Genomic DNA, 27,976 nt, shown 5'->3' with positions numbered 1-27,976 from the left:
ACTAGATAGAAGAATCCTGAAATCGTTTAACCTCTAGAAACCTCAATACCTTCATTAGTAAAGAGCTAATAAGCAAAGAAATAAATTTTAGCAAGCCTTTTTTTTAGTGACAAACAGAAAGAGAATATGAGGCCTGAATGAAGCACCTAATAATGTATTAATAGTCACCAAAAGAAGTTCCCTAAATAAGCTATATTATTATCACATATCTCTGCTTTCTAAGAATAGTGAAACATTATTCTTACATGAATAAATATGCAATATCATGAGGCCTTAGAGTTAGATAGAACTTTTTCCATTTTAAAAAACTACGCAATACTTCATCTGCCCCACCAACTGTAGAAATCTTATTTTTATCTGACCACAACTCCAATGATGACAGCACAACAGTAACTTTAAACTGGGCAAACATCTAAAAACAAAAGAGATAAATACATGAAAAATTAATCGTTGTTATTTTATAATAACAAATAAATTAATGCTTGACAATTCCATACTCAGTTTGTATAGATGGCTTAATTATTCAGAAATGCCAAGTGAAGTTAATAGAAATTAGAATTTCAAAACTAGTATAAATTTTTCTAACAAGTATGAAAAGAAAAATACTTACCGAATTTACAAGGCCAATAATTTCAATGACTTTATTTGTTACTATCATGCTATCAGAGCCCAAGTAATCATACTGAAAAACAAAATTAATTTTAAATTTAAATATAATCTGTTATGTAATATGTTTGAAATATACTCTCCATTTACTCTCAGAACTTTGAGGCTGCTTTGGGGTTAGAATAGTTCAAACTAAGACAGTAACAAATTTTAAAAATGAATATAAACTTGGTCATTCATATATGCTGGTGGAAATGCAAAATCATACAGCCACTCTAAACTTCTAAAGAAGTTTAGCAGCTTCTTTCAAAACAAATAATATATTTACCATATGACCCAGCAATTGCTCTCCTGGGCATTTATTTATATTTTTAAGATTTATTCAAGAGTGAGAGAACAAGCACAAGTGAGGGGAGGGGCAGAGGAGGAGAATCTTCAACAAGGGGCTCAATCCCACAGCTGATGAGATCGTGACCTGAGCCAAAATCCCAAGTGGGATGCCAAACCAACTGAGCTACCCAGGCCTCCCACCCTCCTGGGCATTTAACCTAAAGAAATAAAAACTGATGCTCGAAAAAAAAAAAATTCATGAATGTTCATAACAATTTATTCCTATTAATCCAAAACTAGAAACAACTTCTATGTCCTTCAGTGGTTAACTGGTTAAACAAATTGCGGTACATTCTTACCATGGAATAATGATCATTAAAAGGAACTGACTAAACTGTTGATAAATGAAACAATTTGGATAAACCTTAAGAAAATTATGCTAAGTGTTAAAAAAAAATTTCCGAAGGATATATACAAGATAACATTTATGCAATATTGCAATATTCCTAAACTCAAGGAATAGAGCACAGATTAGTTACTGCCAGAGGTTAAGTAGGGGAGTAGGGAGAAATGGATGTGACTATTAAGAAAAATGTAAGAGTCTTGTAGTGATGGTTTATTTAGTGTCTTGATCGTGACAGTGATTACACAAGCCTACATATGTGACCCTAGTGCATAAAACCATACACACACACACACACAATTAGTGTATATACAACTGCTGAAATCTAAATAAGCTTTGTAGAATGTGCCAATGTCAAATTCCGTATCTATAAATCATCTCTCTGAGGTACAGCACTGCTTACATGTACCAAAGGACCCTCAAATTAAATATATCTAAAATGAAGCTCATCATTCTTCCTCAAAAATTACCTTTCCAATACTTTAATCAATGGTATTATCATCTATGACCTCCCAAATTTATGATACTACATATCATAAGAGTTCCATAAGAGCAGAACTTTTTCTGTTGTGTTCACAGCTGTATCCTCAATAAGTAGAATGTAATTGGCATCTACACAATGCTCAATAAATTTAAGTGAATGATAAATTAAATCAATTTAAGTCCTTCTAATTCAACCTCAGCAGCAACTTTTAAAATTGCTTTTCTTTTTTCCTATTACTAATACTACTAACTAGTAAATGTTCAGCTTGATTACTGGAATGGTCTCTTAAATGTCTCCAACTATCCTATCAGCAATCCAGCCCCTACCCTATTACAAAAATGATGATTCTAAAATGAAAATATGAACCTGTCACTCCCCTGTTTAAAATCTTTTTAATGACTCTCCATTAACGTTAGAATAAAATCCAAATATCATATTAGTTCTTCAATTTGTCTCTTTCCATTTTTCTTCTTCAACTCTATGTATTAATCATACTAAACTTGCAGGTTGTTTGTTGTTATTGTTATTTTTAAAGAACCTTCTCTCTTATTTATGTGCCTTTGCAAGGAAAAGTTTTGCACCAAGTCTTCCCTGGCCCCACCCTCACTTCATTATCCAAACTAATCCACAAACCATCCCTTTTCAGGATCTCACACTCTAGGCCATTATTCCCCTGCCCTAATCACCCAAAGAGCCGACCAGAGACAACCCTTACATCCCAGAACCCACTGAAATCATTCAAGCTCGACAACCCTAAACCTGTTTACTTTGCCTCAAGGGTTCTTTCCCACAGAAGTTATAATCCAGTCTCCTGCCCATGTTCTCCACTGGCTCCCTCTGCTTCCTACCTATTTTGTTACTTCCCCATGTGGCTTCTGCAGGATGTGGCATACTATCTCCTTTTGGGAACTTTGAGTAACAAACAATCTCTCCAATAACAATTTTGTCTCCTGATCTGTTGGCCCAATCATACGTGAATAATAATAAAACACATTTTAAAAGTCCTACTTGCATGCTTTTATACTACTCCAGGTTATAGGTATGTGTTTCCATGTCTTTCTCCATCATTGGACTGTGTTTTCATACTCCCATATGCTTCCTTCAAGCATAACATTGAATTCACTAGAGTACAATGTGGATTTAAAATTTGGGAAGTCAGTGAAGACAGTATCACTACTGTTCTTTATATGCCCAACATCTTTAGTAACATAGATGTCACAGTAGGCTCAATGTTTGCTTTATTAAGAAGATGTAAATATGTATATAAACGTAGAAAATGGACGTTGATCAGCATCATACGGCTGGTTAAACCTGACAATTTGAACAAAAGCTTTTAAAACAACTCTTAAAGTTTGTAACATAATTCTAAAAAAACTATTTTTATAATCCAGAATATTCCCTGGAAATTTAGTGATCATTATTATAAATATCTTAATTTTTTCTTAAATGTTCCATTTGTCCCTTTCCCTATATTCTAATATATCAAATATTTTCATATTCTTCTCTAAATTCTGTCTCTGAATCTCAACTTTGGCTTCCTGACAAGCTCTACAATTCTACAAGTAGAACTGATAATGTGTTTGATTCATATTCTCTGTAGTACTCCAGAGGTGTAATGACCAAATGTTCACCATCAGAACATAACCTGGAGAGTACATTTTTCCCCATTTTCTGAAATCTCTGAAATATGGAGGACATAAAGCCATAAGAGGTCCTTAAATAGTTTTTGGGAATCAGGGATTTAGAAGTATGTTTGTACCAGGTAAACAATACACTGGACCAGGTGAACCTTAAAAACTGCTCCAAAAAAAAAAAAAAAAAAAAAATCTTGATACATTAATGTAAGCAGTTCTCATAGGTATACTCTCATCACTTTTGGGTCAATAAAAACTTTATAGGATAAAACATTCCCTAGGCTACATACTGCTCTTCAAGTGCCCTAAAAACAAATACTAAAAGCTTAAAGATTTTCACTTAAAACAAATATCATCACTGAAAATATTGTAGATAGAGAGAGATATGAAAGATATGAAAAGATATGAAGATATAAAGATATGAAGCATCAGCCTAAAAATCATTTTGTTATTCAGGATTTTTATTTAGAGATTTCAAATAAACCATTTCTAATAGAAATATGTAATTTTGGGCGCCTGGGTGGCTCAGTGGGTTAAAGCCTCTGCCTTCAGCTCAAGTCATGATCTCAGGGTCCTGGGATGGAGTCCCGCATCAGGCTCTCTGCTCAGCAGGGTGCCTGCTTCCTCCTCTCTCTCTCTCTCTGCCTGCCTCTCTGCCTACTTGTGATCTCTCTCTGTCAAATAAATAAATAAAATCTTTAAAAAAAAAAAAAAGAAACATGTAATTTTGAGTATTTCATTTTTCAGTTTACAAATTTTTCCACTGTTCTAAGACATGTAGTAAAAAGATTGTTGGGGGTTTTTTGTTTTGTTTTGTTTTGTTTTTACTTTTTTTTTTTTAATGTGTTATGTTAGTCACCATAAAATACAAGTTCCTTTCTAGTTGGGAAAATTAGACATTCACAACAAATATTTAAAAACAAAGAAAAAGAAAAATACATACCAAAGCTTTATCCACCACGATATGCATTTCCACATAAAGAGGAATTAAATCTGGAACAGCTGATTCCAACTAGAAAAAAGGAAAAAAGCACTTAAAAGCATATAAAACTTTCATAAATTGTTTACTCTGAACCTTTAAAGTCATTTTTCTACTTTATAGAGGTATAACTGACAAAAATTATATGTATTTAAAATATAAGACTAGTTTTGATATATATACATAGTAAAATAATTGTCATAATCAGGCTAATTAACATATCCACCTCACAGAGTGACCATTTTCGTTTTCTGTGCATGATAAGAATGCCCAAGATCAATACTCAGCAAATTTCAAGTTTACAATACACTATCATTAACTATAGTATACAATACACTATCATTAACTACAGTCATTATACTATATGTTTAATCCCCAAAAGTTACTTATCCTGCATAACTGAAACTTTGTACCATTTGACCAAAATTTCCCCATTTCTCTTTGTCCTCAGCTCCTGGCAACTATCATTTTACTCTTTGGTTCTAGGAGTTTTACTACTTTAAGATTCTACATCTAAGTGAAATCATGCTGTATTTGTCTTTCTGTGTGTGGCTTATTTCACTTAGCATTACAGCCTCCAGGTTCATCCATGTTGTCAGAAATGGGAAGATTTCCTTCTTTTTGAAGGCTGAATATTCCACTGTATGTATGTATGTATGTATATATGTATGTATGTATGTATGTGTATACACATATGTGCATACATATATACATATATATAATAAATATATATATATTCCCAAGATACACAAGTACAAGTATCTCTTCAAGATACTAATTTCATTTCCTATGGATATATATCCAGAAGTAAAATTTCTGGATGATAGGTAGTTCAATTTTTAACTTTTTGAGGAACCTCCATATGCTTTTCCACAGTGGCTATAACAATTTGCATTCCCACTAAGAAGGGCACAAATGTTCCCTTTTCTCTACAGCCTCACCAATAATTGTTATATTTTGTCTTTTTGGTAAAGGCCATCCTAATAGGTGTGAGGTGATACTAAATTGTGGTTTTGATTTGCATTTCCTTGATGATTAGTGTTATTGAACACCTCTTCATACACCTGATGGCCATCTGTATGCCTTCTTTAGAAAAATGTCTATTCATGTCCTTTGCCATTTTTAAATCTCATTATTTATTTTTGTTATGGAATTTTGTGAGTTTCTTACATATATTACATATATTAACCTCTTACATATATTAACCTCTTATTGAGTATATGAGTGTATGATTTGCAAGAATTTTCTCTCATTCGATAGGTTGCCTTTCCATTTTGTTGAAGAACAAGGGGTTTTAGTTCCACATTAGGTATTCCTGCACTGGGGGCCTACAGTGGAAAGACAAACCCTCATAATATATGGCTTTAAAAATCAGCAGGGTTTAATTTGAGGAGTATTAGAGGGCTACAGTAAACTGAACTGTGCTTTTGAAGAGCCTATGCACATATTCACTCACTCAGAGGCTCAGCACAGAAGCAGCTGTTTGAAAAGTACCTAGAATATAGGTAAAGATTAGTAACTAATTTTAGGGCCAATGTCAGAAGTATAGAGATTTGTAAAAACTTTCTCTGAGAACAGAAAAGCTAGTATGAGCTATTTTTCTCACCCTCCTTCTGCCTAGCTGGCCCAGCGCTGGTGGGTACCAATTCTGACACTTTCCATCTACCTTATTAGCATTGCATACCCCATCCCAGGGTTCCCTTGAGGACTGGCTCTGTCTAACCACCCCTCACACTCTGGCAGGCACTCCTCCAAGGTGGTCCTGTCCTATCATACTCTGCAGGCATACCTGGCCAAAACCAACTGCTCCCAAAGTGGCTACCAACTAAACACACCCAGTAGATACCCTTGGCCAGGACAAGGCCTTCCGAAGCAGATCTTGTCTTATGGGGAGGCCAGGGGGCAGACCTGCCCACCAATGCAACAGCAAAAGTCGTGATTTGGCTTGAAACCAACCACAACAGGGGCTAGTCCTGCACATAAAACCACACACAGCGGTTGTGGCATAGTCACAATAGAAGGGCACACATATCTCAAATAGGGGACAACCCTGGAATGCCTCATTCTGGTGATGAGGGAAATAGTGCTCTGTGCCTCACAGAACACCCTCTATATAAGGCTATACCTTCAAAATAAGGAGCCATAGCTGATCTACCTAATACACAGACAGAAACAGGCAAAATGAGGAGACAGAAGAATATGTTTGAAATGAAAGAACAAGACAAATCTTGAGAAAGAACTAAAAAAAATGGAGATAAGCAATCTCTCTGACAGAGTTCAAATTAATAGTCACAAATCTGATAACTAAACTTGGAGAAGACTGGATGAACACGAAGAACTTCAACAAAGAGATATAAAATTCTTAAAATCAACCAGAGGTGAAGAACACAATACCTGAATGAAAAATACATTTGAGAGAATCAACAGCAGAGTAGAGGATACAGAAGAATGGATCGGTGATCCAGAAGACAGGGTAACGGAAAGCACTCAAGCGGACCAGCAAAAAGAAAAAAAGAGTTTTAAGAAGGTGGATAATTTAAGGGACTTCTAGGACAACATAAATCATACTAACATTCTTATTATAGGTGTTCCACAAATGGGAGAGAAAAGAAATAAGCAGATACTTACCTGAATATGGAATAGCTGAAAACACCCCTTATCAGAAAAAGGAAATGACATCCAGGTTCTGGAAGGACAGAGAGGACCAAACAAGATGAAGCCAAGAAGATCTACAGCAAGATAATTACTAAAACATCAAAACATAAAGATAAAGAGAGAATCTTAAGAGTAGCAAGAGAAGAGTAACTAGTTACATACAAAGGAACACCCATAAACCCATCAGATGATTTTTCAACAGAAACTTTTCAGGCCAGAAGGGATTGTCATGATATACTCAAAGTGCTGAATGGAAAAAACCTAAAAACATGAATACTCTACCCAGCAGAGCTTTCATTAGAATTGAAGAAGAGTTAAACATTTTCCCAGACAAAGATAAAAGAGAGTCATTACACTAAACCAACCTTATAAGAAATGTCAAAGGGATTTATTTAAGTAGATAATAAAAAAGTCATATCTAGAAGTAAGAAAATTATGAAAGTGAATTCTCACTGGGAAAATAAACATAGAGTGAAGGTAGTGGACCATGCATTTATAAAGTTAGTATGAAGGTGAAAAGACAAAAGCAGTAAAATAAACTATATCTACAGTAATTAGTTAAGCAAAAATAAAAGATGAAACTATGAAATCAAATACATAGAACATGGAGGGGGAATAAATATGTAGGTGCTTTTAGAATGTATTCAAAATAAAGAGATCATCAACGTTAAAAAGACGGTTAAAGAGGGGCGCCTGGGTGGCTCGTGGGTTAAGCTGCTGCCTTCAGCTCAGGTCATGATCTCAGGGTCCTGGGATCGAGTCCCGCATCGGGCTCTCTGCTCAGCAGAGAGCCTGCTTCCCCCCCCCCCCCCTGCCCACTTGTAAACCCCCCCCGGCAAAAAAAAAAAAAAAATCTAAAAAAAAAAAAAAAAAAAAAGACGGTTAAAGGGACACCTGGGGAGCTCAGCTGGTTAAGCAGCAGCCTTCAGCTCAGCCCATAATCCCAGGGTCATGGGATTAAGCCTTGCATCAGGCTCTCCACTCAGCAGGGCTTGTGCTTTCCCTCTCTTGCTCTCTCTCCCTCTCTGTCAAATAAATAAAATCTTTAAAAAAAATGAATAAAAAGTAAAAAGATGGCGCTATATATATAGGTTGTTGTATATGAACCTCATGGTAATCACAAACCAAAAACCTATAATAGATACTAAATAATATAAGGTTAAAAGAATCCATGCGTAACAGAAAAAAGTCATCAAATCACACAGGTAGGATAGTAGAAGGAACAAAGAAGAACCAAAAATCAACCAGAAAACAATTAATAAAATGTCAGTCAGTACACATCTACCAGTAATAACCTTAAATGTAAGGGAACTAAATGCTGCAATCCAAAGGTGTAGGATAAGATAGTGGATTTTAAAAAAACAAGACCCATATATGCTGCCCATAAAAGACTAATTTGAGGCCTAAAGATATATATAGACTGAAAGTGAATAGATAGAGAAAGATATTCCATGAAGTAGAAAAAAACTGCAACATTTTCTTATACCATACACAAAAGTAGACTCAAAATGGATGAAACACCTAAATAAGAGACAGGAATCCATTAAAATCCTAGAGTGGAACACAGGCTGCAACTTCTCAGACCTCAGCCACAGCAACTTCTCACCAAACACCTCTCCAAAGGCAAGAAAAATAAAAACAAAGACATACTATTGTGATTTCATCAAGATAAAAAGCTTCTGCACCCAAAGGAAACCGTCAACAAAGCTAAAATGCAGCCTACAGATAAGGAGAAGATATTTGCAAATGTCTTATCAGATAAAATCTATAACTTATCCAACTCAAAACCCAAAGAATAAAAATCCAGTGAAGAAATGGGCAGAAGACATGAACAAATACTTCTCCAAAGAAGACATACAAATGGCCAACGGACATATGAAACAATGTTCAACATCACTTGGCATCAGGGCAATACAAATCAAAACCACAATAAGATACCACTTCACTTATGGTTTGTCTCCCTCCCAATCCCATCTTGTTTCATTGATTCTTCTCCTACCCATTTAAGCCCCCATGTTGCATCACCACTTCCTCATATCAGGGAGATCATATGATAGTTGTCTTTCTCTGCTTGACTTATTTCGCTAAGCATGATATGCTCTAGTTCCATCCATGTTGTCGCAAATGGCAAGATTTAATTTCTTTTGATGGCTGCATAGTATTCCATTGTGTATATATACCACATCTTCTTGATACATTCATCTGTTGATGGACATCTAGGTTCTTTCCATAGTTTGGCTATTGTGGACATTGCTGCTATAAACATTCGGGTGCACGTGCCCCTTTGGATCACTACATTTGTATCTTTAGGGTAAATACCCAATAGTGCAATTGCTGGGTCATAGGGCAGTTCTATTTTCAACATTTTGAGGAACCTCCATGCTGTTTTCCAGAGTGGCTGCACCAGCTTGCATTCCCACCAACAGTGTAGGAGGGTTCCCCTTTCTCCACATCCTCGCCAGCATCTGTCATTTCCTGACTTGTTTATTTTAGAAATTCTGTGACTCTTAATCTCACAAAACAAACTGAGGGTTGCTGGGGGGAGGAGGTTTGGGAGAAGGGGGTGGGATTATGGACATTGGGGAGGGTATGTGCTTTGGTGAGTGCTGTAAAGTGTGTAAACCTGGTGATTCACAGACCTGTACCCCTGGGGATAAAAATATATGTTTATAAAAAAAAAAGATAAGGATGTTCTGAAGGAAAGAATTATTTGTTACAGTTACATGTATGTTCATATAATTTTCTTATAAATAAATCAAGTAAGGACAATAATTGCCCCCAAAATAGTAATAAAACATACACAAACTCACCTTTTCACTTACAAAAATGTTATAGTCCCCTGGGTTTTGTTCTGTGCCTTGGTTATCTTCACTAAGATCTTCAAATTCACTATTTCCACTCTTTAATTTATAAAGAAGATGTTGAAATTCAACTGCAGATTCCAGAGGCTCGATTCCATAAGAAACATTTTCAAATTGCAGTATTCCTCTGTAAAATTAAGACTAAAATTGTAAGTGTTTTTAATCAAATCTCTATTATAAAACTGACAGAATCCAAAAGGAGGAGGAGGAAGTGGAGGATAAAGAACATTTTTGAGCTCTGCATTTTGACCCTAACTCTTGACATTATGAAGATAATTCTGAAGAGACAAAAGATCTCCTGCAATCCACAAAATCAGTGGATTTTTTATTTTTTCCATTTTATTCTCTCTATAGATATAAAGGCAGCAGAAATTATATAATCAGTTGTGAGATGTATAAGTATATAGCATTACTGTGATTAAGGAATTTCTTCTTCTCCAAGTCAGTGAAATGAAAACAATAGTAAATAGAAATCTAAAATCAAAAGCTTCTGCACAGCAAAGGAAACAGTCAAGAAAACAAAGAGGCAACCCATGGAATGGGAGAAGATATTTGCAAATGACAGTACAGACAAAAGGTTGATATCCAGGATCTATAATGAACTCCTCAAACTCAACACACACAAAACAGACAGTCATATCAAAAAATGGGCAGAAGATACGGATAGACACTTCTCCAATAAATACATACAAATGGCTATCAGACACATGAAAAAATGTTCATCATCACTAGCCATCAGGGAGATTCAAATTAAAACTACACTGAGATATCACCTTACACCAGTTAGAATAGCCAAAATTAGCAAGACAGGAAACAACATGTGTTGGAGAGGATGTGGAGAAAGGGGAACCCTCTTACACAGTTGGTGGGAATGCAAGTTGGTGCAGCCACTTTGGAGAACAGTGTGGAGATTCCTCAAGAAATTAAAAATAGAGCTTCCCTATGACCCTGCCATTGCACTCCTGGGTATTTACCTCAAAGATACAGATGTCGTGAAAAGAAGGGCCATCTGTACTCCAATGTTTATAGCGGCAATGGCCACGGTCGCCAAACTGTGGAAAGAACCAAGATGCCCTTCAACGGATGAATGGATAAGGAAGATGTGGTCTGTGTACACTATGGAGTATTATGCCTCCAACAGAAAGGACGAATACCCAACTTTTGTAGCAACATGGACGGGACTGGAAGAGATTATGCTGAGTGAAATAAATGAAGCAGAGAGAGTCAATTATCATATGGTTTCACTTATTTGTGGAGCATAACAAAAAGCATGGAGGACATGGGGAGTTAGAGAGAAGGGGGTTGGGGTAAATTGGAAGGGGAGGTGAATCATGAGAGACTATGGACTCTGAAAAACAATCTGAGGGGTCTGAAGTGGCGGGGGGTGGGAGGTCGGGGTACCAAGTGGTGGGTATTATAGAGGGCACAGATTGCATGGAGTACTGGGTGTGGTGAAAAAATAATGATACTGTTATGCGGAAAATAAATAAATGAAAAAAATAAAATAATAAAAAAAGGAATCTTAATGAATTTCTCTCTGGCTGGCACTGCTTTTAAAAAATGATTAATGGGTAAGGAAGATGTGGTCCATATATACAATGGAATGAATAGATCCAGAATGGAATAGAATGAATAGAATTCAGAAAGGATGAATACCCAGGCTTCGCATCAACATGGATGGGACTGGGGAGATTATGCTAAGTAAAATAAGTCACGCAGAGAAAGTAAGTTACCATATGGTTTCCCTTATTTGTGGAACATAAGGAATAGCATGGAGGATATTAGGAAAAGGAAGGGAAAAATGAAGGGTGGGGATCTCGGAAGGGTAGATGAATCATAAAAGACTATGGACTCTGAGAAACAAAATAAGGGTTTTAGAGGGAAGGAGGTGTGGGGATACCTTAGCCCAGTGATGGGTATTAAGGAGGACACAGATTGCATGGAGCATGGGGTATTATACACAAACAATGAATCGTGGAACACTACATCAAAAACTAATGATTTTTTATCATTAGTGCCTGGGTGGCTCAGTGGGTTAAAGCCTCTGCCTTCGGCTCAGGTCATGATCCCAGTATCCTGGGATCAAGCCCCGCATCGGGCTCTCTGCTGAGAGGGGAGCCTGCTTCTTCTTCTCTCTCTGCCTGCCTCTCTGCCTGCTTGTGATCTCTGTCTGTCAAATAAAAAAAAAAAATCTTAAAAAAAAAAAAAAAAAAAAAAGGAACAACTAATGATGTACTGTATGGTGACTAACATAACACAATTAAAAAAAAAAGAAAAATGAGGGCGCCTGGGTGGCTCAGTGGGTTAAAGCCTCTGCCTTTGGCTCAGGCCATTATCCTAGGGTCCTGGGATCGAGCCCCACATCCAGCTCTCTGCTGAGCAGGGAGCCTACTTCCCACGCCACCCCACCCCCACCCCACCCCGCCGCCTGCCTCTCTACCTACTTGTGATCTCGGTCTGCCAAACAAATAAATAAATTATTTTTTAAAAAAGAGAAAGAAAGAAAAAGAAAAATGACCATATTGCCTATATGACAAAAGTATATGTAATAAGTTAAGTTTTATTTATAAAAATAAAAATTTAGCATTAATTATGAAAAGGCATTATTAACCTTTTTTATGCATATAGTCTGAATAAGAAATTAAAAGCAAGATTTTAAAGAGTAAACAACTTTTATAACTATTCTCTGGCCCTGGCTCTGGTTCAAGTGGCTATTTCCCAAAAACCATAGGGTTCCACATAACAAGCAAAAGGAACAGTTATTTGTTTGTTAACATAAGGATCCTATATTATAAAAATGAAGATGAAGAATTTTCTGACAGAATGGAAAACTCTAGGCACTATGGAAGAAACCCTTTTAATTGTTAACATTTAAGATATTATTAGATAAATAAGATATTATTAGAAAAATATGAATACTATATTAGTAATTATTTGCTTATATAAAATTTGCCTCCTCTTCCTGAAGGTGATTTTCCTTGAGAAAAAGTATGCCTTGTTTGGTTTTGCTTATTTTTATATCAGTAGGTGACACATGGTAGGTACCAAATATACCCATTTGCTGAAAAAATAAGCATCCTAAACACCTCCTCCAACTTGCTATAGTCATTTGCATTCAGTTGTCATTCCTGTAGCTAAGAAAAACAAGATACAGAGAAAGGAGAAGAGGAAATCTAAACCTCTAAAGAGGTTAGAAATGTCTCTAATCTCGCTAATTTTAGCAAGACAGGAAACAACATGTGTTGGAGGAGATGTGGAGAAAGGGGAACCCTCTTACACTGTTGGTGGGAATGCAAGTTGGTGCAGCCACTTTGGAGAACAGTGTGGAGATTCCTCAAGAAATTAAAAATAGAGCTTCCCTATGACCCTGTAATTGCACTACTGTGTATTTACCCCAAAGATACAGATGTAATGAAAAGAAGGGCCATCTGTACTCCAATGTTTATAGCAGCAATGGCCATGGTCACCAAACTGTGGAAAGAACCAAGATGCCCTTCAGCGGACAAATGGATAAGGAAGATGTGGTCCATATACACTATGGAGTATTATGCCTCCATCAGAAAGGATGAATACCCAACTTTTGTTGCAACATGGACAGGACTGCAAGAGATTATGCTGAGTGAAATAAGTCCAGCAGAGAGAGTGAATTATCATATGGTTTCACTTATTTGTGGAGCATAACAAATAACATGGAGGACATGGGGAGATGGAGAGGAGAAGGGAGTTGAGGGAAATTGGAAGGGGAGATGAACCATGAGAGACTATGGACTCTGAAAAATGATCTGAGGGTACTGAAGGGGTAGGGGGTGGGAGGTTGGGGGAACCAGGTGGTGGGTATTGGAGGGCACGGATTGCATAGAGCACTGGGTGTGGTGCAAAAACAATGAATACTGTTAGGCTGAAAAGAAATTTTTAAAAATAATTTTAAAAAAAAAGAAAAGAAAGAAATGTCTCTGGTCGGCAAGGAAAGTGAGGAGATATAAGAGAAGAAACATGCCCAGAGGAGGACTTCATTGCATGATCTCCACATGGGACTCCTCCCTCAGCCCCAAACTTAATATAAACATAACAAATTCACTGCAGCCAAATATCATTCATTGCAATGTTCACATATCAATTGCAGAAAATAACCTCAATCCAGAGCATGTGCTGAGTGTGACAACAGAATTCAGATGTCCTTCAATATGCCCCTGGTAGTAGCACTGAGCCTAGGAAAAGAAAGAAAGTGAAATATTTAGGACTGACAAATTTTCTCATGATTTCTTATTTTATGCTTGCTAGAATTTTCTGAATATTTTCACAGGCTACATGGTTTATATATCAGCATGAGTAAAGTGATATTCAGGAAAAGTCTCCCTATATTTGTCACTTCTATATTAAATACTCTTCTGATTAATATTTGGGATTAATATTTTATATGCTGTTTCCAAAATATTATCCCAAATTTTAGGTTAAATTGCTTTCCAATATATAAATTTAGGTCATCAATTAAAAGACAAAGATTATGAATCTGGATTTCTTTAAAAACCTCATACTCTACTAAAAAAAAATCTAAAATTTAAGGACACAGGAAGATTAAAGAACTAGAAAGCGATATACCATATCAACACAAACCAAAAGGATGATTCTAAAACTATATTAATACAGGAAATGGAGACTTTAAGGCAAGAAACATTGCCAGGTGATAAAGAGGAACATTTCATAATGAAAAGAGTTTCAATTGATCAGAAAGATATAAATATTCCAAATTTGTATTCACTGACTAGAAAGCTTCAAAACAAATAAGCTCAAAATTTAAAAAATAATAAAAGTAGAGAAATGCATGATCATAGTAAAAGACACATTTCTGTCAGTAACTGATAAATCAAGCATTCAGAATCTACAGAAGATCTAAACAGCATGTTAGCAACTTAGTATAGGTAAAATACAACCTAGGTTTTATTCTACCTATATTCTTTTTAAAGAACATAGAACATTTACAAAAATGAAACCATATTCTGGGCCATAAAGCAAGACAAGAAATTTTAAAGAACTGAAATCATACAAAGTTTGATCTCTGAGCACGTACAATTAAGCTAGAGATATAGCAAACATCATCACAGGGAGAAGAGTATGTAATTTCCAAGATTCAATAGTGCTATAAATTTTGGTAGAAACCAGTGTAAGATTTCTAATTAAGACACTGTTTTATAATGGAATGAAAAAGAGGAGGAAGGAGCAAGAAAGGAAGCTGATAGCCCTAGCCAATAAAAGTAAAGCAACATGGTGTCCAAATTTAATCTTTCAGCAAATTTTTGTCATGCTAACAATATGCCAGGAATTTTTCTAGGCATTGGGGATAGAACAGTGAATAAAAAGACTAAAATAAAATCCCTCCCTTCGTGAAGATTATTTTGCTAGGGAAACAGAAAATAAATAAAATATATGACACATCATATATTGAAAAGCACCATAATGAAAAATGAAACAGATAAAGTAAGAGAGGACTAAAGGTAAGAGAGCAATTTAAAATCAATAAACAAGAGCATTGAATGACACATTGGACCAGATGGACCTCATAGATATATATACAGAGCATTTCATCCTAAAACGACAGAATACTCATTCTTCTCAAGTGCACATGGAACCTTCTCCAGAATAGACCACATACTGGGTCACAAATCAGGACTCAACCAATACCAAAAGATGGAGATTATTCCCTGTATATTCTCAGATCACGATGCTTTGAAACTGCAGCTGAATCACGAGGAAAAGTTTGGAACTCAAAAACCTGGAAGCTAAAGACCACCTTGCTTAAGAATGCTTGGATCAACCAGGAGATCAAAGAAGTTAAACATTTCATGGAAACCAATGGGAATGAAGACACTCTGGACCAAAACCTAAGGGATACAGAAAAGGCAGTCCTAAGGGGGAAATACATAGCCATCCAAGCCTCCTTCAAAAAAACTGAAAAATCCAGAATACACCAGCAGTCTCTACACCTTAAAGAACTGGAGAATCAACAACAAATTAAGCCAACCCCAGGCACAAGAAGGGAAATAATCAAGATTAGAGCAGAGATCAATGAGATAGAAACCAGAGATACAGTAGAATGTATCAGTGAAACTAGAGGCTTGTTTTCTGAAAGAATCAATAAAATCAATAAACCACTGGCCACACTAATCCAAAAAAAAAAAAGAGAGAGAGAGAAGTCTCAAATTAATAAAATTATGAATGAAAAGGGAGAGATTACAACTAACACCAAGGAAATAGAAACAATCATCAGAAGTTATTATCAACAGTTATATGCCAATAAGTTAAGTAACCTAGATGAAATAGATGCATTCCTGGAAAACTATAAACTCCCAAAATTGAACCAGGAAGAAATTGGCAACATGAATAGACCAATATCTAGTAACAAGATTGAAGCAGTGATCAAAAACCTCCCAAAACACAAGAGCCCAGGACCTGACGGATTCCCTGGGGAATTCTACCAAACTTTCAAAGAAAAAATAACACCTCTTCTCCTGAAGCTGTTTCAAAAAATTGAAACAGAAGGAAAACATCCAGACTCTTTTTATGAAGCCAGCAGTACCCTGATCCCCAAACGAGGTAAAGACCCCAAGAAAAAGGAGAATTTCAGACCAATATCACTGATGAATATGGACGCTAAGATTCTCAACAAGATCCTAGCAAATAGGATCCAACAGCACATTAAAAAGATCATCCACCATGACCAGATGGGATTCACCCCTGGGTTACAAGGATGGTTCAACATTCGCAAATCAATCATGTGATAGAACAAATCAATAAAAGGAGAGAAGAACCACATGGTCCCCTCAATTGATGCAGAAAAAAGTGTTTTGACAAAATCCAGCATCCGTTCCTGATTAAAATGCTTCAAAGTATAGGGATAGAGGGAAGATTCCTGAACTTCATAAAATCTATCTAAGAAAAACCCACAGCAAATATCATCCTCAATGGGAAAAAGCTCTCAGCCTTTCCGTTGAGGTCAGGAACATGACAAGGATGCCCACTCTCACTACTCTTGTTCAACATAGTATTAGAAGTCCTAGCAATAGCAATCAGACAACAAAGAGAAATAAAAGGTATCCAAATTGGCAATGAAAAAGTCAAACTCTCTCTCTTTGCAGATGACATGTTACTTTATATGAAAAACCCAAGAGTCCACCCCCAAACTACTAGAACTCATACAGCAATTCAGTAATGTGGCAGGATACAAAGTCAATTTACAGAAATCAGTTGCTTTCTCATACATTAACAATGAAAATACAGAAAGGGAAAGTAGAAAATCGATTCCATTTACTATAGCACCAAGAACCATAAGATACCTGGGTATAAACCTAACCAAAGAGGTAAAGGATATGTACTCAAGGAACTACAGAACACTCATGAAAGAAATTAAAGAAGACACAAAAAGATGGAAGACCATTCCATGCTCTTGGATTGGTAGAATAAACATTGTTAAAATGTCTATACTGCCTAGATCAATCTATACTTTTAATGCCATTCTGATCAAAATTCCACCAGTATTTTTCAAAGAGCTGGAGCAAATAATCCTAAAATTTGTATGGAATCAGAAGAGACCCCGAGTTGCTAAGGAAATGTTGAAAAAGAAAAACAAAACTGGGGGCATCACATTACCTGATTTCAAGCTTTACTACAAGGCTGTGATCACCAAGACAGCATGGTACTGGCATAAAAACAGACACATAGACCAGTGGAACAGAGTAGAGAGCCCAGATATAGACCCTCAACATTATGGTCAAATAATTTTCAACAAAGTAGGGAAACACACAGTGGAAAAAAGACAGTCTCTTCAATAAATGGTGCTGGGAAAATTGGACAGCTATATATAGAAGACTGAAACTCGACCATTCTCTTACACCATATACAAAGATAAACTCAAAATGGATTAAAAAACCTCAACGTGAGACAGGAATCCATCAGAATCCTAGAGGAGAACATAGGCAGTAACCTCTTCAATATCAGCCACAGCAACTTCTTTCAAGATATGTCTCCAAAGGCAAAGGAAACAAAAGTGAAAATGAACTTTTAGGACTTCATCAAGATCAAAAGCTTCTGCACAGCAAAGGAAACAGTCAACACACAAGAGGCAACCCACAGAATGGGAGAAGATATTTGCAAATGACAGTACAAACAAAAGGTTGATATCCAGGATCTATAAAGAACTTCTCAAACTCACACACAAAACAGATAACCATGTCAAAAAATGGGCAGAAGACATGAACAGACACTTCTCCAATGAAGACATACAAATGGCTATCAGACACATGAAAAAATGTTCATCATCACTAGCCATCAGGGAGATTCAAATTAAAATCACATTTAAGATACCACTTTACACCAGTTAGAATGGCCAAAATTAACAAGATAGGAAACAACGTGTGCTGGAAAGGATGTGGAGAAAGGGGAAACCTCCTACCCTGTTGGTGGGAATGCAAGTTGGTGCAGCCACTTTGGAGAACAGTGTGGAGATTCCTTAAGAAACAAAAAACAGGGCGCCTGGGTGGCTCAGTTGGTTGAGCGAATGCCTTCAGCTCAGCTCATGATCCCGGACTTCCAGGATCAAGTCCTGCATCGGGCTCCCAGCTCCTTGGGGAGTCCTCTGACCTAATCCTCTCTCCTGCTCTCTCTCACTCATTCTCTTTCAATTAAATAAATAAAATCTTAAAAAAAAAAAAGAAACTAAAAATAGAGCTTCCCTATGACCCTGTAATTGCACTACTGGGTTTTACCCCGAAGATACAGATGTAGTGAAAAGAAGGGCCATCTGTACTCCAATGTTTATAGCAGCAATGGCCACGGTCGCCAAACTGTGGAAAGAACCAAGATGCCCTTCAGCGGACGAATGGATAAGGAAGATGTGGTCCATATACACTATGGAGTATTATGCCTCCATCAGAAAGGACAGGACTGCAAGAGATTATGCTGAGTGAAATAAGTCAAGCAGAGAGAGTCAATGATCATATGGTTTCACTTATTTGTGGAGCATAACAAATAGCATGGAGGATAAGGGGAGATGGAGAGGAGAAGGGAGTTGAGGGAACTTGGAAGGGGTGATGAACCATGAGAGACTATGGACTCTGAAAAACAATCTGAGGGTTCTGAAGGGGTGGGGGGTGGGAGGTTGTGGGAGCCAGGTGGTGGGTATTATGGAGGGCACGTATGGCATGGAGCACTGGGTGTGGTGCATAAACAATGAATTCTGTTACACTGAAAAGAAATTAATTTAAAAAATTAAATAAATAAAATAGAATAGGAGTCAGTAATTTTAAGCAAAGACCTTAAGGAAAGAGAATCTTGGGAAAGAGCTAGCATCTGGATCAAGGAAAATAGAAAGTAATCCTGGAAGAAGAACATGTCTGGTATGTTGAAGAACAGCAAGGAGACCAATATAGTTGGAACAGAATGACCAAGTTAGGCAGTTATAGGAAATGAGGTCAGTTAGGTAAAGAGGACCAGACTGTATAAAGGCTGTAGGATATTGAAATGACTTTGGCTCTCATTTTGTGAACAGGAGGTCATACGAGGGTTCTGAGTGCAGAAACAATGTGTCTAAGCTCTAACAGGACTGATCTTTTTGGTCATGTTGAAAACTGACTAAAGGGATGGACAAGGTATAGAAACAAGATTATTCAAGAAGTTATGGCAATAATCTAAGAATTTACTTGGAAAAGAGTGTTATCAGGATGGAGACAGGGGAAGTGGATGGATGTGGCTATCTAATTTAAAGGGTAGGGTCATTATTGATGGAGTGATGGGGGAAAAAAGAAAAGGTTTAAAATATTGTATTTAGTATTTGTGTTTGCTTTTATTAGTCTTTAATTTATATTCATTTATTCAACAAAATATAAATAAACTAATTAACTAAATGGTAACTCTGTTCTATGCAGAATAGAAGCCTTAGTCCATCTAGTTTGTCTTTAACTTACCAAGATTTCAGGAAAGGCTAATAATGAGGGAAATGAGTCAATAACCTGATCCTTAAATATATCCCTTATGAATACAGTATTCTGTATTAGGAAAACATTTAATCAATGTAAAAAAGTTTTTAAAAATCTGTAAAATATAGAACTTAAATCTTACCTGAATATCTGAAGGATGAGAATTCACAGATCCTTGGTTATACAAATAAACCATAAAATTATGTGATAAAAAATACCTGAATATTAAAAATGAGATAATATTAAAAGTTATTCTTTTTTGAAACATATAAAGCAGTGCTCAGCAAACTAATGCCCTCGGGCCAAATCTGGCCTACTCTGTCTTTGTAAATAAAGTTTTATTGGAACACAACCACACCCATCAATTTATGTATGGTCCATGGCTGTTTTTAAGTTAAAACAGCAAAGCTGAGTCATTTTAACAGAGATAGTATGGTTCTCAAAGTCTGAAATATTTGGTCTCCAAGCCTGGACCTTTATAGTAAGTCTGCAAACCGAACAAAGGTAGTATTTTCTTTTGACATAAATATATAGTTTATATTCAAAGAAATACACACTCAAAATAATTTTCCTATTTTAATGAACTCCTTTATTTTATTTTAATGAACTCCTTTAAAATAAGAAGGGACTACAAGATGAGAAAAAAGGCATTTTAAAATTTGCAAAGATATAAACCACATGTAGGATTATGAAAGTTTTCCATTCTTTCATTCCTTCTAAAATTTCCCTACCATGCATATATATTACCTTTATAATGAAGTAGAAAAGTATTGTTTAAAAGACATATTAATCTGAATGTAGATACTGAAACTACAAATCTGAGTTCAACCTTCTCTGGTATCACTCCCTATACTTATTATCCTATTCCCTCACCTCGTGGTTACTCCTCAATCTAATGTAACATAACTAGACCACCTAGACTAGCTAGTTAGGAATCCTCCACTAAAAGTGATCTTCTACAGGTAACTAATAACCTCATAGATGTCAAATCCAAAATGCAGTTTGAAGTCAAATAAAAGTACTCTGACACAGACATACTATTGATCACAATTCCCTTTTTTAAGCCATCTACTCTTCAATTTCAATCATACTATTTCCACCTGGCTTCCCTAATATCTTTCTGTATACTTTAAGAGTCCCTTCATCTGGGTCCTTATTTCTTCTCTTAAGTGTTTCCATGGCATTCACCTCTGGGTTGTTCTTCCTTCTCATCTTTGATATTCACTCCTTCCTCTACAGGTTTATCTTGTTCATTTCTGGTGCTTCATTTATACCTACATAAATAGATGGCTTTGAAATTCACATTCACATTCTAAACTGTCAACTGGACATTTCCCTTAGGATAACCTACAAGCACTTCATATCTAATTTTTTCAAAATTGAGCCCACATTTCCCCTGACTCAGATTTGTTCCTCTTCTCCTTCACTGCTACACCAAATCTCTGCTACCACTAAATCCAGTGTTCGCTAATCTTTTCCTGTCACCTCAGTATATATCTCAAAAGGAAAAAAATACCCTACCTCTACATAGTTCTGCTTTCTGCTATTTCTCATAGAAGTTATTTGTAATATCTTCCTAATTATCACTATGCATAATAGTGATAATCATAATCATTATGCAAGTAATTTCCCAAAACAATACACCCATGTTTTCCCACCTTCTAAACTCCAGTCCCTATAATTCTTACCACTGTTAACAGTCCTGATAAGATGTTCAAATGCACTGAGTACTCTCACTTTCCCTCTTACACACTTGAAAAGATCTTTGAGTTGCTATTTACCATATCTTCCCTTCTGTCTACAGAAGTTGGTTAACTCTTCTTTTACTCAATCCTATTCTTTGGCATTTTATACAATAAATAGCTTGTTTATACATCTCTAAGAAAATTCCCTCCAGCCTAAAAACTTTTCTTCCTTCTTAAAAAGCATTCATCTGCACTTGTTTCTTCTTTTTCTGCCAAACATTTTTGAAAAAGTTATTTATAACTTACTACCTTAAGTTTCTCACAATCCACCTCTCCCTAATACCATATAGTCTAGTTCTATAATCAAAATTTAACTGAAATTATCCTATTCAAAGTCACAAACTAATTCTAAGCCAACTTTTCTCTACATGAGAGACATTTCCATTGTTTCCTGGTTTCCATGAGAGAATTAAACCCTGCAGAACGTTATTTCAATTACTTTTTCAGTTCTCTGAGGGAAGTACACAGCTAGCACTATTTTTCATAAACTCTCACAAGTGTATAGTCTCATTCCATAATAAATTCCTTATTCCAGGCCTGTCTCTCTGATCAAATCCTGATAAACTTACAGACTTACTTCTTATTCCAACATTCTGCCCTGATTATATAGGTCTTTCTGGTTCTGTCAACAACATAAGATCATATAGATTAATCTTCATGGGGGGGGCTTATTTTTTTTCTGTTCCCCTCTATTCACAAAAGACTACTTGAGGCATTAGGACCAAAAATTAAATTAATTCTCAGGAAAGCATCTGTTGAAACAACTAAAATGTTTAATAACAACTACATTAATTATTTTTAACTCTCCATTTTTATTTTAAGTAAATAAATTCATATCAACAAAATGAAATACAAAAGTAAATGAATAAAAATTACCTTTGCTTAAGATGTACAGTGTATGGCTTCTCATCTATTGTAATAGTATAGGATATCTGTTCCTAGAGAATCCAGAGCAAATGAAATGAAGATTCATGAAACAGCAGCAAAACAATAATTTTGTATCAATCAATCCCTCCAAACATTCCCTAAAATGTCTTGATTAAAATGTCTCAGACTATATATGATTTAAAATATGCAAAAAATATTTAAAATAATATTATGTATTTATTATATAACCCAATTTCTACAAAAATAAGCCTAACATAAGAATTTATATGGGATCAGAAATCTATATATAACTATATATAACTGAATTTTAACTTCTTCTGAAATTAGAGACCACATGTTATACTATAATTTCTATGTAGGTGGCATCACTGGGATAATAAGACATCCTATATCAGCAAAGTTTATTCTATCAGGCACAAAGATATTTAACTGTTTTCTTAAAATGCATTGCCTGATTCCTATATTTTTAAGTAGAAAATTCTTGAACAAAATTTGGTATTGTTTTTTACTCTATCACTACTATCAAGTTAAAACATGGATAACAATAAGTTGCAATATCACTAAGTTGCTGAAGCTAAGTGATGAGATTTTATCCAACTCAGAGAACACGTAAAAAGCAAGAGTTAGCGCATCACTGAAAAGAAAACATAAGCATATGAAAACCAAAAAGACACAAATACCAGAACACAGAAAAAGATAAGGCTTCTAGGATTTGTGACTGTCAGCTCTCCCACCCACAAAAACCCCATAAGGCGCAACACAGAGATAGCCTGGTAGTTTGAAGTCTCTGAAACTCCAACAAACAGACTGTGGATAGATATCTGGTCTCACTGCAGACCCTTCCCACCAACAAGAACTTCTTGGGGGACAACACAGGCAGAACAGCACCCTGCAGTGTGCTGAGACTGCAGTCCTGGCAAACATCTGGTCTGCTCAATTCAAGCCTAAGGTGGCCCCAGACTGACCGCTTCACAACAGAGGGACCAAGCATTCCCCACAAAAGGAAAAAAGAAACACTGCAGACAATTGGACATAAGGCATATGCCTCTCAGTCACATTAGGACACATACAACATACATAGGTGACACCAATGGAGCACCAGATTCTGGTAAATAGGGGACATCACACTTCAGGGCACTACAGCACCTCTTCTTCATAAAGCCACTACTTTCCAGAGCAGAAGTAGTTGACTTTCCTAACACACAGAAACAGACACAAAGAGACAAAATGAGAAGACAGAAAAGTATATCTCAAATGAAAATAAACAAGCTAATAAATTCACAGCAAAAGAGCTAAATGAAATGAAGATAAGCAATATGCCTGAAAGAGAATTCAAAGTAATGCTCATAAAGATACTCACTGGACTTAAGAAGATCTCCATTAGAACTTAAACAAAGAAACAGAAAATCTAAAAAGAACCAATTTGGGATGAAGAACTCAGTAACAGAAATTTAAAATACACCAGAGGGAATAATAAACAAGAGGAAGGAGAAGAAGAAACCAGAAAACCAGGAGACAGAGTAATGGAAAGCAATCAAGCTTAAGAGCAAAGAGTAAAAGAATAATAAAAAATGAGAATAGTATAACAAGTACAACAGCATTAGCATTATAGGAATCCCAGAAGGAGCAGAGAGAGAGAAAAGAGGGAAGAAAACATATTCAAGGAAATAACGAAGGAAAAAGTCACTAACCTGGGAAAATAGAAATCCAGATCCAGGCATCAGAGAGAACCCCCAACAAAATCAACCCAAAGGGGTCTACACCAAGACATGTAATAATTAAAATGGCACAAAGAAGTGAAGAGAATTTTAAAAGCACTAATAGAAAACAGTTATATACAAGGGCAATCTCAGAAAATTATCAGGTGATTTATCAGCAGAAACTTTGTAGGCCAAAAGAGACTGGCATGATATATTTAAAGTGCTAAAAGGAAAAAAAAAAATCTGCAGCCAAGAATACTCTATCCAGCAAGGATATCATTCAAAATAAGAGGAGAGATAAATAGTTTCCCAGATGAACAAATGTTAAGGAATTCATCACCACTAAATCAGCCATTCAAGAAATGATAAAGAAAATACTTTTGCTAGGTACCCAATCATTGTGGATATTAGTAAGATGTCAGAATTAGAGTTCAGAATGATAATTATAAAGATGATAGCTGGATGTCGGAGGCAGGCCCCTGGCCAGGGCGGCCTCCGCCATTAAAAGATGGCTCCTGGCCAGGTTAGGATTGCCTCGTGAGACTAAGCGGAACGCCCAAAGAGGAAGTAAACAGCATTGGTTGTTAGCGAAGTTGTTCATTTAGGTGCATGGCCTGATTCGCTCCCTCCTGTACCCTGCTCGCTGATTGGTCATGTAAGCGTATATAAGTGTGTAGACTTGTGGAAATAGAGAGAGAAGATGCATCCGAACTGGGGTTCTTGTTGTCCTTGTGGGGCGAGGGCGATAAATGGCACCGGCACCCAGGAACTAAAAAAAGGAATCTTGCAAGGTAATCCGCAGGAAAGCGGGGAGTAAAGGTCCGCAGGTAAGCGGGGACATTAGCCACGTTCAAAATGGGAATTCCACGGTAAAGTGGGGAGTAAAGGCCACGTTCAAAAGTGGGAATTCCGTGGTAAAGCGGGGAGTAAAAATAGAAAAACTTTGCAAGGGAGAAGTCCACAGGTAAGCGGGGTAAAACCATGACAAAGGTGGTGGGAAACTTGTACAAGACCGCAACAAGAAGCGGGGTGGCCATAGAGCCAGGATTTTCTTATTGAAACCGCAGGTAAGCGGGGAAGGGACCACAATCAAAGTGGTGGGAATCTTGTATAAGTCCACAATAAGAAGCAGGGCAGCCTTAGAGCCGGGATTAACTTGTACAAGTCCGCAATAAGAAGCAGGGCGGCCTTAGAGCCGGGATTTAGCTGCAAGTATACGCGGAACAGCCATTAGGTTGGGATTCTAATTATGGGATCTGGACTGTCAAAGTCGAGGTTAGAGGGTTCCCTAAAGGACCTTCTAAAGGCCAATGCATGCTGTTAAAAACGAAAACTGCTAGGATAAAAACGGTCAAGCAGCAGCTGAAAGACATTCAGCCCGTATGGATTTTTCCCCCAAGCCCTTAGTTCTTTGGAGGACACTGCCTGCCATAATGCAGCAGCTGGAAATCCTCAGTGGGACCTAGAAATGTTAATGGGAATAGGACCGTATATGGGAAAGCAGGCCCAAATACAATACAACCCTGCGATGTATCTGCAAATAGCCGCAGCAGCCACTAAAGCATGGGAAGACAATTCAAGGCAGTGGGGATTTACAGGGTCAGGTGTCTAAGGTAATACAAGGACCAAATGAAGCATATGCTGATTTTGTAGCGAGGCTGATGCAAACAGCTGGTCGAATATTTGGGAGGTAGAGACAGTCATCCCATTGATGAAACAGCTGGTTTATGAGCAGGCTAATAAATGGTGTAAAGAAGCCATCAGACCTTGGAAAAGCAAAGACTTGAGTACATATATTAAAGTTTGCAGGGATATCAACGACAGTGTTATTCAAGGGCAGGTGATGGCTGCAGCTATCACTCAAGGTTTAAACCCAGCAGAATAAAAGAAATAATAAAGGTCAGAACAGAAATCAATGAAATAGAAATCAAAAGACCCAAAACGAGAAGCTGGTTCTTTGAAAGAGTTAAGACTGATAAACCCCTGGCCATATTTATCAAAAAGAAAAGAGAAAGGAGCCAATTAAATAAAATCATGAATGAAAGAGAAAAGATCACAACCAGCATCAAAGAAATACAACTATAAGGACATTTTATGAGCAACTACACACCAGCAAATTTGACAATCTGGAATAAATGGATACATTCCTAGAAATGTATAAACTACCAAAACTGAACCAGAAAGAGACAGAAAACCTGAACAGACCCATAGCCAGTAAAAAGATGGAAGCACTCATCAAAAATCTCCAAATAAAAGCTCAGGACCAGACAGTTTCCCAGGGGAATTCTACCAAACATTTAAAGAATAATTAATACCTATTCTCCTGAAACTGTTCCAAAAAAAATAGAAATGGAAGGAAAACTTCCAAATTCATTTTATGAGGCTAGCATCACCTTCATCCCAAAACCAAACAAAGGCTCCATCAAAAAGGAGAATTACAGACCAATATTCCTGATGAACATAGATGCAAAAATTCTCACCAAAATACTAGCCAATAGGATCCAACAGTACATTAAAAGGATTATTCACCACGACCAAGTGGAATTTATTCCTGGGCTCCAAGGTTGGTTCAACAGCTACAAATCAATCAATGTGATACAATACATTAATAAAAGAAAGAACAAGAACCATATGATACTCTCAATAGATGCTGAAAAAGCATTTGACAAAATACAGCATACCTTCTTGATCAAAACTCTTCACAGTATAGGGACAGAGTGTACATACCTCAATATCATCAAAGCCATCTATGAAAAACCCAAGGTGAATATTATTCGGATGGGGAAAACAGAGTTTTTCCCTTAAGGTCAAGAACATGGCAGGGCTGATCGCTATCACCACTGCTATTCAACATAGTACTAGAGATCCTGGCCTCAGCAATGAGACAACAAAAAATAAAAGCATCCAAAACTGGCAAAGAAGAAGTCAAACTATCACTATTTGCGAATGATATGATACTTTATGTGGAAAACCCAAAAACTCTACTTCAAAACTGCTGAAACTCCTACAGGAATTCAGTAAAGTGTCAGGATATAAAATCAATGCACAGAAATCAGTTGCATTTCTATACACCAACAGCAAGACAAAGAAAGAGAAATTAAGGAGTTGATCCATTTACAATTGCACCCAAAACCATAAGATACAGAAGAATAAACCTAATCAAAGAGGCAAAGGATCAGTACTAAGAAAACTATAGAGTACTCATGAAAGAAATTGAGGGAGACACAAAGAAATGGAAAAACATTCCATGCTCATAAATTGGAAGAAAAAATATTGTAAAAATGTCTAAGCTGCCTAGAGAAATCTATACATTGAATGCAATCCATATCAAAAGACCATCAACTTTCTTCAAAGAAATGGAACAAATGATCCTAAAATTTATACAGAACCAGAAAAGACCCCAAATAGCCAGAGAAATATTGAAAAAGAAAACCAAAGTTGGCAGCACCACAATTCCAGACTTCAAGCTCTATTACAAAGCTGTCATCATCAAGACATTATGGTACTGGCACAAAAACAGACACATAGATCAATGGAACAGAATATAGAGAGCCCAGAAATGGACCCTCAACTCTATGGTCAATTAATCTTTGACAAAGCAGCAAAGAATCTCCAATGGGAAAAAGAGTCTCTTCAACAAATGGTGTTGGGAAAACTGGACAGCCACATGCAGAAAAATGAAATTGGACCGTTTCCTTACACCACACACAAAAATAGACTCCA

General features: G+C 36.5%; 1 protein-coding gene across 1 annotated transcript in view; it reads right to left on the bottom strand.

Moving 5' to 3' along the window:
- ADAM32 (ADAM metallopeptidase domain 32) overlaps window positions 1–27,976 on the bottom strand; it is a 162,747-nt gene that overhangs the window by 108,044 nt on the left and 26,727 nt on the right. Inside the window, exons 3-9 of the mRNA XM_059384215.1 lie at window positions 22,542–22,603; window positions 20,063–20,138; window positions 14,084–14,160; window positions 9,902–10,079; window positions 4,401–4,469; window positions 611–682; window positions 246–412 (exon numbers count right to left, since the gene is read on the bottom strand). Coding sequence (XP_059240198.1) covers window positions 246–412; window positions 611–682; window positions 4,401–4,469; window positions 9,902–10,079; window positions 14,084–14,160; window positions 20,063–20,138; window positions 22,542–22,603 — 701 coding nt within the window. The remainder of the gene's footprint in view (window positions 1–245; window positions 413–610; window positions 683–4,400; window positions 4,470–9,901; window positions 10,080–14,083; window positions 14,161–20,062; window positions 20,139–22,541; window positions 22,604–27,976) is intronic.

The sequence above is a fragment of the Mustela nigripes genome, chromosome 18 (genome assembly GCF_022355385.1).
Source record: "Mustela nigripes isolate SB6536 chromosome 18, MUSNIG.SB6536, whole genome shotgun sequence".
NCBI lineage: Eukaryota > Metazoa > Chordata > Mammalia > Carnivora > Mustelidae > Mustela > Mustela nigripes.
Note: the sequence above shows the minus strand (reverse complement) of the source record. Positions and strands in the feature narration are given on the sequence as shown.